Source organism: Squalius cephalus, assembly GCF_949319135.1.
Source record: "Squalius cephalus genome assembly, chromosome: 20".
In the NCBI taxonomy this organism is placed as follows: domain Eukaryota; kingdom Metazoa; phylum Chordata; class Actinopteri; order Cypriniformes; family Leuciscidae; genus Squalius; species Squalius cephalus.
Genome location: NC_137141.1, coordinates 25,427,399 through 25,439,440, shown reverse-complemented (window position 1 = coordinate 25,439,440; position 12,042 = coordinate 25,427,399). Strand labels below are relative to the sequence as shown.

Genomic DNA, 12,042 nt, shown 5'->3' with positions numbered 1-12,042 from the left:
ATAAAAATGAACGTTGGCATGGATATTAGTGTATGCACACTCGAAGTTAAAATCTGTGCGTAAACGTTTTATAAATAAGGCCCCAGAATTTCAACTGATAAGGTTAAGATAGAAGACAACAAACAAAACCCCTGTCTATCTGTATAAAACAATTGAGATCTCATCTGTCATGTGGCTGGTGTATAGAGCTCATGTGATGTGAACCTCATACAGCATGATAACACACTTCCATTTATCTAGAACTCCTGATCATATTGATTCTGCTATATTAAATGTGAATCAGCACTTCAAAGCTTTGAAATAAAAAACTTCTGATATATCGCATGACTCTGATCACTTTGAACAGACTACTCAGAGCACTACTATTAAATAAGACAAATTATTTTAGCCTTTTGTCACACACCAATTCCATTGTTTCCCAGGCCCATGGAACACATCCATCCCGACAGCAAAACCTGATTATAATATCCAGCCTGATTTGAAAATGTTACAAAGAGCATCTTGTGTTGTTACTGAATGCTTGGTTTTGTTGTACCTTTTGTTTATTTCCAGGGCTAAATGAAACTTTAAATTCCCAGATTTTCAGTGAGGATTTCTTATCCCTACTGTAGTTCTGTTCCTACATTTATTCCTCCTTTTGCAGAGCTTTCCTGCAAGGTTTTTAATCCTATTAAGTTTGCAAAGCCCCACTTCAGGGGTCAAAGGATAGAACAGTAAATATTTCACAGCATAACAAATCCTCGGACAAAATACACTTTCTCAAGAGGCTTCTGGTTGACATAGCAACAGTAATGAAACCATTTCACGAAATATCAACATAGAAGAATCAAAGAGAAATAGCTAAATTAAAACAAACCTCAACGCAATGACGGACTCGTCAAGAGATGAGATAGGCTAAAATGTTCTGTGACAAATGCTGAAGATCTCAATCGCGACGCATAAACGATTTAAGGGGCAGCTACGTTCTTGTCATGTGTGTCTACTTCAACTGGTCTGATAGAAAGGCATTCTGGAAATGCAAGTTGTCTCTGAGGATCCATTCAATAAAATGCCATTGTTTGGTTTAGCGGTAATGATGTCATCAGTCATCCTCATAAATCGAAACATGCACAGGGGAAAACAAGCCACAACAAAACAATAAACCTATTTATTGAGTCTCTTCAGTCTCTACTGAGAAATAAAAAAACCCTATAAAATATAACCAGGCTTATATATTTTCTGGATGCTTGCCATTGCAAAACTCGCAGCATCAATGCCAGTGTGTTATCAATTTGTTAAAAGTCGGTATGAAATGAAAGACGCTACCTCATCGTCTTCCATTTAGGTATTGACGATAGTCTTTTCTTCCCTATTGTGACCGAGTCAAATGGCTTCCCCAACAAGAAAAATGTAAAAATGATATAGCACCACTAATAATTACATCACTGAAACATGAATCTCTGTACAGATGCAAATAAAGTGGTGGAAAAAAAGGTTTGCAATTGGGGAAACATCAGTTGGATAGCTTCTCAGATTCAAACATCTGCAAGATTATTTTCTTGGAAGGCTGAGTTACTTCACAACAGGAAATCTTCTAAAAAGAATCATATTCATGGAACCTAAATCACCGTTCATGGTGACTCTGAATGGTACGTCTTTGGCTAAGCCAGTAATGTTAGATCCAACGCTACTTAAAGTCCAGGAAAAAGCTCTTTTGGGATATACATGTACAATGAGTACCATATATCATTTCATAAAAATAACTTGTGGAATAATAAAAACTAAAATATTTCATTATTTTGACAGAAGTAAATGACAGTTCCAACCAAGGTAAGGAAAATCAAAACCATGTGGGCCAAAATAAAACATTTTATTCACTATACATACACATATCAAACTGACTTTGCAAATTAAAAACGTATAAAACCTTCTGCAAACACAAGATGGCTGCTACTGGAGAGCTTTTAACAGATCCTCACAATGATATTTTTCTGTTATTGTCCTAATACTGTCATGTGCCTTTATGTTCTTAAGGACGAACAGCACATCAGATAAAAGTGCTCTGAAAAAAAAAAAAAAAAAAAGGGAAAATAGAATTAGATCTATTATACAATACAATATAAATAATACCGGTAGACTGCACACACACTACTGTACAATACATACCGCGTGTTTCTGGAGTCATTGTTGTCTCTGAATATCGCATGAGCGGTCTGAAGAAGATGTTTGCTGAAGTTCTGCAGCTGAGGAAGTGACGATCCAGTGTTCACATCAATAAACCATGAGTTTGGAAAAACATCTGCAATCTTTTTAGAAAGATAAAAGTTAGTTTTATAACTACCCTAGTAGTAACCATGAGATTAGATTGACACTGTAAATTTATGCACCTTTTTGCATTTCTGGATGGTGTGTTTCGGATCAGATATGTTAAGAATGGTTATCATCAAGTAACGGCCAAGAAGTTTATCCAACATTAGCTCTTTAAGAACATGTTCAGGAATCAAACCATCCCATAATGCCATGTTACCAAGCAACTGAAAAAAATAAAAATAAAAAAGATTTAATCTACAAACAATCAGCATGTCACAAAGAAACAATTCACTCTAAATATTAGTTTAATTAACATGAACACATACTCTACCATTCAAAAGTTTGGGGTCAGTAAGAAGAAAGAAAGAAATTAATATTCAGCAAGAACACATTCAAGATCAAAAGTGATATATAGCAGTTTGCTCTAGTTTTCAAACTTGTAAGTATTATTCTAACAGACATAACTATAAATAAATTCAGTAAATACACTGAATTAGTTATACAGTTTTTAATTTAAATAGATCCTGTTCTTTTATCAAAGGATCCTTACAAATGTCATATGTTTACATGCAGCTCAACTATTTTCAGCATTATTGATAATAAGAAATGTTTCTTGAGCACCAAATCATCATATTAGAATGATTTCTGAAGGATCATGTGACACTAAAAACTAGAGTAATGTTGCTGAAAATAATCTTTGCCATAATAGAAATAAATTTCATTTTAAAATTGAAATAGAAAACAGTTATTTTAAAATGCAATATTTTTCACAATATTACTGTTTTGATGTATTTTTGATTTAAAAAAATGCCGGCTTGGTGAGCATAAGAGACTTCTTCCAAAAACATTTTTAAAAATCTTACCTGCCCCAAACATTTGAACGGTAGTTTACATTAATGTACAGAAATATGATATGAAAAGTCACAACATGACCAGAAGTGAAATGTCACACCTTCACTGCTGACCAAAACTGTTTGTTCTGAAACTGGAACTGTGGTGACCTCTTATCCTCTAAAAACCTTACACAAAAACACAATGTCTTTCACACACAAACGTAATGTAATCTTACAAAACACATCAACCTTTTAAATTATGATCAAATAAAATATTCAAAACAAATCAAGATAAAACTTACTTTTTTGGGTACAGTGGGACAAAGACGTCATTATCAACTGAACTCCTTAACCTCTGAATAACTGCTTCAACAAAGGCCTGCAGGATGAAATCACAGGTTCATTATACTTACTGACATTATATCCATAAAGTTACATTCGTTTTTATCCATACAGAGTTTTAATGCATTATAGGTCAATACCTTGACAGGTTTGCTTTGTTCACCATCAAATACAGAATAATCATCCTGTATTCTCTTGCACAGTGTTGTGAGGGTTTGAGACTGCTGCGTAGACAGAGGGTCCCAGACCAGCTCCACGAAACCTGCCCAAAACAACAAGCAACATTTTAATTAATTCGATAATTAATTCTGATCTTCTGAACGAATCCTACAGTGAAAGCAAGACATTCTAATCTACTTAAAGTGCAACTTCATGTTTATTTGTCAGCAAGTCTGCCGGACGCAGGACTTTCATGAAAACTACAGATTATACTTTTGCATTTTTGTATCCCCGACCACGGACAGTCGGATAGACAGAGTGTTATTAACAGAACAGTTATTCTAAGGGTAGGTTTATCATTAAAAAAAATGATATCATTCTATGTCTACTCTTTAAACAGCAATTTAGTAAAAATGGAAAACTAAGGCAACAGCTTGCTTTCTTGTACGTAACAGCGTTTTGCTTTTACTACACTGTTCATGTAGTCATTTGAAATGTTGACTACAAACATTTAGTTTTTTGTTTTTTCCAGATTTTCTGTTGCAGCATTCTCTTTGCAGCATTTAGCCACTGCTTACAACACTGGACCCTTCACTGGAAACCGAAAGTAACTCACTCCCGCTAAACGTTTACTCTTTGAATTCTTGACCCGGGAACAATACAAGATGACACCATGACTAAATGTTTGCTAAGAAGTATTTCCTACTAAAGCAAGGTAGTATTTGATTCTGGTAAGCGCATCCATAGCAGACTAGTGGGAGTGGCCTTGGACGACAACATGCCCAGTGCATTATAGATTGGAAAACTTCAACACCCATATGGCAAAAATAAAGGCAACAGCCTTTTTTCTCTGATTTCTCTAGTCGGGTAGCAACGATTTAAATTTTTCATGATATTAAAATATTTTCTGAAATATTCTGTTCCCAAACTCAATGTAAATTGTAGCAGACTGGAGGGCATTATAAAAATGTTGGCGTAAATATGTGCAAATGACTCACCTTGAACTTTAGAGAGGATCGTCTTCTCAATTATGGTGGGCAGTGTCGTCTTATCCATGTTCTCAGATTCCTCAAAACCCAGACCGTGACAGAATTTCTCAACAGCAGAATACCACGGCAATGCCTCAAAGTCATCACCTTCTGCCTACATTACAAAAAAAAAATAAAAAAAATATATAATATAATATAATATAATATAATATATATATATATATATATATATATGTTAGTAAATCCATTACGTATAACATGAGTGGCAAGACGTCAGTGACAGACAGATATAAAAATAGTGAACATTTAAAGGCCATTAAAAGGAAACGGACTGATGCTTCTCTGATCTAAATCAAATCTGAAGATGGAATAGAGTTCTGGAAATAAGTGCCATTTCATTAAGTGAATCACACATTTAAAATACAAGTGTAGGGAGGCAGAGAGAGAGTTTGTAACCATTACTGTACAAAAGCACTTCCAGCAGACTATTTTTTTCCCAGCCCATTTTTTTTATGGAATCCTGAAAACTCCCACAATTGCTAGTTAACTTATACTCAAGTGCAGGTAGAGTGTCTTGCTTTTGCGTGTCATCTCCTCAAACATGATTCAGTGCGGCTGTTGTAGCTATGTTTTGTGACGGGTGGAAACCAGCGTTAAGGTGCAATACCGCCATCTGCTATATTGGATTGTCAGTGTGGTAGATTTCTTTTAAACCTACCTGACCTAAGTCTACCTCGGTCTCGTCTACAATCGACGTCCCCGAACGTCTACAGTTGACGTTAGTTTCTCTGGGTCTCGTCTACAATCAACGTCCCCGTTCAATAATATTTATACTCTAGCGTGTCTCCTCATTGACGTCGGCCGAGTCCCCTAACCCTAATTTGCTGCGCAGCAATAATTACCGACAGACTTCAGACAATGCCTTTGAATATGCTTTAATCACAGCCGGAGGATCTCAGACAAATTCAGAGAGAATCCCACCCGCAAAAGGATTACAACAGTTTTTATTGAATAGAAGCATGGCGAAAATGACATGAGACATTACATAATTTCCCAACAATTTGATTGGTTCTTCATAGGCAAACCCTTCTGTTACTAGTTTCTTCTGTTACTCAAACTCCGTTTTCTTGATTACTTCATTGTTAGTCACAAGTTTTCAAACCTAGACATCTGTCTAGTTTAATTTCCCCTATTTGTTATTTATACACTCACACACTCAAAGTCACGAGTTTTAAACCAAAGGTTTTGGAAACATTTAAGATTCAAAACCATATGAATGTTGTTCCTGCAAGAAAAATAAATGTTAGTTATGATTAATTAAAAAATCCATAGTTACTGTTAGTTACTGGTGCTGGATTATTTACAATATTATTGTATATGTACAGTAGTATTAACACAATATCAGTATTTCTTTTTTTACTATCATGGTTATCGTCAATACCAGAATAATTGGTGACTCAGCTTTTAGTGTTGACACTGCACAGCACTGCAGTTCTAATGATCTGTAATGTAATTATGTTTGTTAATGTTAAAAAGCTAATATAATAAACTAGTAATTTAGTGAAGAAATATGTAGGTTCTTTTGTAGAACAAAATCAGTTTAAATTTTATTCAGTACAGTAATTTAATTTGTCTGACGCATAAGTTGCTGAATACACACCTTCAAATCTACAATGCAGTCTGAGAGATCTGGCTTATAAAATAACAAAAAATATGCAGCAGAAGTGTGATATGTGCTGTACTTAAGCTGTAAAAATGCAATATTTGTGATAGCATTTGACAGTAATTATGAGTAGTAATTAAGTAAACTAATGAGTTTGTCCTGATCCACAGATCCTTATGGATGGAAAACGGGGTGTTTCAGGTCCAAACACAGCACATTTTGGTCATTTCCAGCTGATTTGAATTTAGTACAAAATGATCAGATGGAACATCAAAATAACCATAGATCACCTGAAGAGGATTCCAGCCAATGAGCTGGTGTCGGATCAGGGGTGCCAGGAGCTTAGGGAGGCACAGGCCAATGTAGGCATTACTGTAAGACTCTTGGAAGGAGACGCGCCACTCATTAAATCTGGAAAGGATTTTCTTCACGTCCCAGAAATCTGTCTGAACATCTGCAAACACTTCCTGTGCCTTTTTCAGTAGATCATCTGAAATTGAATCAAAGTTATAGATGCTGTACATATTCCACATGGACTTTAAACAAGTGTTGGATGCAATGTTTGTATTCTCAAAGTATTAGTAGGTGTAGGTGGGGTGAATTAGCTATTTTGAAAAAAGATTACAAGTGCATGGATCTATAATTTATAATAAATACTGCAATATTAAAAAAATAAAATAAATAATAATTTCATTTTCATTTCATAGTGACTAAAAATTATTTTATTTGTGCTTCAATAAAGCTTCTCCCACCTCTTTTACTTTGTAGCTCCGCCTCCTGCTCTACTGTTGGTTCCCAGTCACAAGGTACGCACCCAATGTCTTCATAGGACAAGCTTAGACATGAAAACACATAGAGAACAGAAAACCCAATGATAAATGACTTTGACAACTGTAATTTAAAGATTATAAGCATCTCAGAAAGCCTCCAAAGGCTATAATCTATAAAGACTCAAAATGTCAGGCTAAGTATATCCAGTATTTACAGCAATAACATTCAGTAATGGTGAAAGTGCATACATTATAATCCATCTCACCTCTGCCGAGTTGGGCTAGAGCCTCCGGTTGCGTCACCATTGCTGTGTGAATCAGTGTTATCTACGAGACATCCACAATACACAATATTATATGAATGAATGTGCATTCAGTCCTGTGACAGATGGAAGTTATGATTATTATAATCATATGTGAGGGCATAAGATGTGAGGCCTCCTCTACAAAATAATTTTGCAATGAAACTAAAAGGCAGTATACAGTTGTAGTCTTACAGGTTAATTTTTGAATCTGTGAGGATTCCTCCAGTAGTGAGTCTCTTCTCTGACTCAACAGCGCCTCAGCCTGGTCAATATAGAGACTGTGCATGTCCAGCTCAACAGAGTTTATTAAAGCCATCTGAAAAATAAAACAATCTACTTAAAGGCTGTGACACACCAAGTCGTCGTCAAAGAACTAGAGGTGACGAAAGCCGATTGTGTTGTCGCCTTGCGTCGGCTGCATCTGGGCCAAAAAGCTGTGCTTTTACACAACTCAAAGACTACAGCTGACTGCCAACTAGCATGTGTGTTCTTGCGCCTGTGTGTAAGAAAATAACTTTATATTTATTATTCCTCATTCAAAAAGGGAAACCGAAACTAGGATTGCAGCTATACAAACCGTAAATAAAGCAGCATTTGTTTACCACTTTGAATATCAATCATGCTGATCACTTTATTCATTCCAGGTGGCTCATGTTAATATGAAAATATTCATGTATTCAGGTAATGCTCAGGTAGGATGACGTAAAATTAGAACAGCTTTCTTTGACTTCTTTGCTTGCTTTCACCATTTTTGCTTTTATTCTCGTGCACACCTGCTCCCTAAACTAACCAGCCAATCAGAGTTATCTCTCACCGACAGCCCCGGCGCAGAGTCAACACGTTGAATTGGGCGAACTCCCGCCTACGTGAGCCCGACTACAGCCGTCGCGTGGAACACACAGCAAAAACTAGCCCGACAGATGATCACCAATGGCCCAACGTTGGCCGACTGTCGTCTTGGTGCGTCATAGCCCTTACACCATTAAATCAGTGGAGCATCTAAATTGGATATAATTATTCTGTATTACATGCATACTTCATTTAGTAAAGATTAACTTTGCCTACCTTCTCAGACAGGCATTCCAGTAGGTTCTGTGAGAACGCGTTCATGGTACGGTAGAATCGGAGCTGCTCATCTGCGGGGTGGTTTTCAAGGCTCTCTAAAGAGCTCTTGGCCATTTCCACATCCAGCTGCATCCTCCTCAGCTCTGCCTCCCGCGCCCTGTGCACCTGTTTCAGCGAATCCAACCTGGAGTGAGATTTTTTTAAATATAAATTATATACACTGCCATTCAAGTTAGTAAGATTAGTATGATTTTTTTCTAACGTTCTAGAGGCTGCTTTTAATCGATTAAAAATACTGAAATTTAATATTGTGAAATTTTCTTACAATAATAAAAAAAAAAATTTCTATTTGAAAATATTTTGAAATGTAATTTATTCCTGTGATGGCAAAGCTGAATTTTCAACATCATTACTTCAGGCTTCAGTGTCACATGATACTTCAGAAATCATTCTAATATGCTGATTTGCTACTCAAGAAACATTTCTTAGTATTAATCAATGTTGAAAACAGTTATACTGCTTAATTTCTTCTGGAAACCATGATACATTTTTTTCCCTTAAGATTTTACAAAAGCATTTATTTGAAATATAAATCTTTTGTAACATTACATGTCTTTACTCTCACTTTTGATCAGTGCGTCCTTGCTCAAAAGTATTAATTTATTCTTCAAAAATAAATAAATCTTACTGACCCAAACAGTAGTGTATATATAGTTAATATTCATATTTTGATTACATTTTATTTATTTATTATCCATTAAAATCATCTAAAATGAATGCATAACAGCAGCTTACTTTCCAATTATTCTCTTCTTAATGGCATCAATTCTGACTGGTGGTAGCGTTTCAGGGATGTCCATTTTCTTCTGTCGGGCTGGTCTAGGAGCCTGCCAATCCTTCTGAGAATACAAGGAAAGGTCCTTGAAACACTATGGAAGCAGTGTGTAATATAAAGCAAGTTAATGTTTAGTTAAATATTATCTGAAAAGGCTCATGGAGATTAAAATCTGTCACAGTGGCGAGTCTCACTTGGTGTCTTTTGACTCCTTTTCCAATCTGTTGCTCTTCCCACATCTGCTGGTCTTCCTCCTCCTGGCTATCAGAAAAACTCTCGTCACTATCACTTCCTACAGAACACAAACACAGAACATTCGATCTCTCTCCCAACTACTTATATACTTAATATACACAAGTAACACAAGTTTCTCACCCATCTTCTCAGCCATTCTCTCTCTCACAGTCTTGGGTTTGGGTGCAAACTCAATTCTGCGCTCATGATCATCCAGATCATTGTCGCTGTCTTGTTCTTCATTGCTCGGATCTTCTTCCTGTAGGCTTCCAGGAGTGTGGGGTGAATCCAGTGAGATGTAATCTTGCTGGGCTCTGGCATTTCTCCTTTTCTCTTTGGCAGCACGAATATTTCTAGCATCAGGAATGATGACTGCCGCAATTGACAAATAATGACATTAACAATTGCACTTACGTGTTAAAGCAATAGTTCATAAACAACATGATGATAGTGAGTAAACAATGACAGAATTTTGAACCACTGCTTTGAACCTCTGGTGGGCTTTGGTAATTTTAGACAGAACAATTTAATGTTTTAAAGTCCCCCTGTAGTCCAGTTGCAATAGTATCTTCTTCCCTATTACAACGTATATTCGATTGAAACGGCTTCTCAAACAAGAAAAAAAAAAAGTAGGGCGGGACTTGATTTTGTCGATCGGGAGTTGATTAGACAGTTTGTGTCATGTGAGTGACAGGTTATCCCGGCCTCAAGCCAGTAAACGAAGAGAAGAGACTAATTTTTGATTTTACGGCGACTTTAAATTTTGTACTTCAGTTGATGGTACGAAACTTGGTGACTTTTCTGGCACTTGCTATATAAACACAGTGGATTATTTATGGTCACAGTGGACCATAGGAAGTAAATGGGGAAAATATTATTTCCAATTAATACCGTGTTTTATTTATACATAAACAAATAGTGTCTAATTCAGAGGTACCATGAGGTCCCCTCAAAATACAAAATATTAATGAAATAATATAGCCTAGTACATTAATTTCATTAAAAAACGTTAATCATATTGTATTTAATCTGTTTTGTTCAGAGGGTAATGGTTACTTAGGCAAATGATTTAGTTGCAGACAGAACCTCTTTGTGGTTTTGAAGAACCAGATGAACTTGACATGGTAGAAGAGCTTTCATCATCATCATCACTGTCAGGAGGTATTTCTTCAACAGAAGAATCAGCATCACTGTCAGATTGCAAACTGACACCCTTATTCTTCTTAACTGAAAACAGATGAAGTGTTATGGACCATAACATTCACGGACAGATGAAAAGCATGTCTTTGCAGATCAGAACTATGTAGTTTTTCAGTTACTGTACCTTGTAACGGTACAGGAGAATCCTCTTTATTCCGTGCCTGGAACACAACTTCTCTATTGACTGACCGTTTTACTTTAAAACTTCCCTCAATGCCTGTAAGAGTAAGGTTTCTTCGTTAAAACGAATCTATTAGCCATTAGAAGTGCATATGACTGGTTATAGTAAAATGCTTACCGTCTTTATCGTCAAAGAAGCTGAGCGTTTTGCTCTTCGACTGGTGTTTTATGTCTCTGGACTGGAGTCCAGTCTCCTCTTCATCACTGGAGTCACACTCGCGAGCCTTGGAACTAACGTTACTTGAAATCCCTCCTCGCGGCAAATCTGCTTTTGAATCTGCTTTCTCCGTTTCCTTTCCACCGTCAACACCGCCGAGCTTTTCATTCTCATCTTCATCACTGGATTCATTTTTCCTTTGCCTGAAATTTCTGCGCGGCTTTTTATTAAACATTATTTTAAATACAATCCAATGTGAACGTGAAATCAACGTTTTGTAGTGACGTATTTTGTACTTCCTGGTCGTCGTATAAAAACATTACATAATAAAAGTCCTGCATCTGTATAAAGAAAGGCATATTTAATTTGTGTTGTAAAAGTTGGTAAATACATGCTAAATGTTTCCGAACTGAGTCTTGATTGTTTCTAATTGAAACAGAATTTTTAAAGGCTGTTTTCTTCAGCCTATAAGCTGAAGCTCTAGGAAGTATCACAGTACTATACTATATAACTTTTTACTTTATATTTTGTTATTGTTTTAATATAGCCTAAGCCTCTGCTCAACTAAAACTGGGAATCCTATCTTTAATGTTTGCTGTCTTATTTGGGATTTTAAAAAAAAAACGAATTACTAATTACTTTTACAACCAACTGAGGGTGCTTTGGGTAATACTGTGAATTACTGTATTAAAACTAGTCTTCTATTTTTAGTTTGGTAGGTAGGTAGCTTTATTGATCCCACGTGAGAAATTGAAGTGTTTTAGCAGGACAACAGATTATAATATAAACCCAATAAAAATATATAGCCTATAAAAATAAAAACCACATACTATACACATGCAATAAATTAACAAATTTAACCCACATTTAGAAATGAATCAAGTAGTTATATAAATTAAAAATATATATTATTGCATATTGTAATTATGCCAAGACCCTATAAAACAGTGCCAAAACAATAATTATTGCACATATTTGCTGAAGTATAATTTATTATTATTTTTTTTTAAACAGTAAAATG

The 12,042-nt window shown here is 35.7% G+C and overlaps 1 protein-coding gene across 2 annotated transcripts; it reads right to left on the bottom strand.

Annotated features, from left to right (window-relative positions):
- Positions 1-1,125: 1,125 nt before the first annotated feature.
- Positions 1,126-11,349, bottom strand: gcfc2 (GC-rich sequence DNA-binding factor 2). Of its 2 annotated transcripts, none has more exons than XM_079852947.1 (18): positions 10,983-11,349; positions 10,809-10,901; positions 10,571-10,711; positions 9,626-9,856; positions 9,445-9,542; positions 9,211-9,314; positions 8,416-8,599; positions 7,543-7,666; positions 7,312-7,372; positions 7,028-7,110; positions 6,566-6,765; positions 4,622-4,766; positions 3,605-3,726; positions 3,425-3,501; positions 3,242-3,308; positions 2,367-2,513; positions 2,146-2,285; positions 1,126-2,041 (listed from the first exon to the last, which is right to left on the bottom strand). In XM_079852947.1, exons 1-18 carry the CDS (start codon positions 11,254-11,256, stop codon positions 1,930-1,932), a joined length of 2,403 nt encoding a protein of 800 aa, XP_079709073.1. In that variant the 5' UTR covers positions 11,257-11,349; the 3' UTR covers positions 1,126-1,929. The 2 variants fall into 2 exon arrangements, with proteins under 2 accessions (XP_079709073.1, XP_079709072.1); XM_079852946.1 differs by having other exon boundaries at positions 1,812-2,041; positions 9,211-9,344.
- Positions 11,350-12,042: the final 693 nt, after the last annotated feature.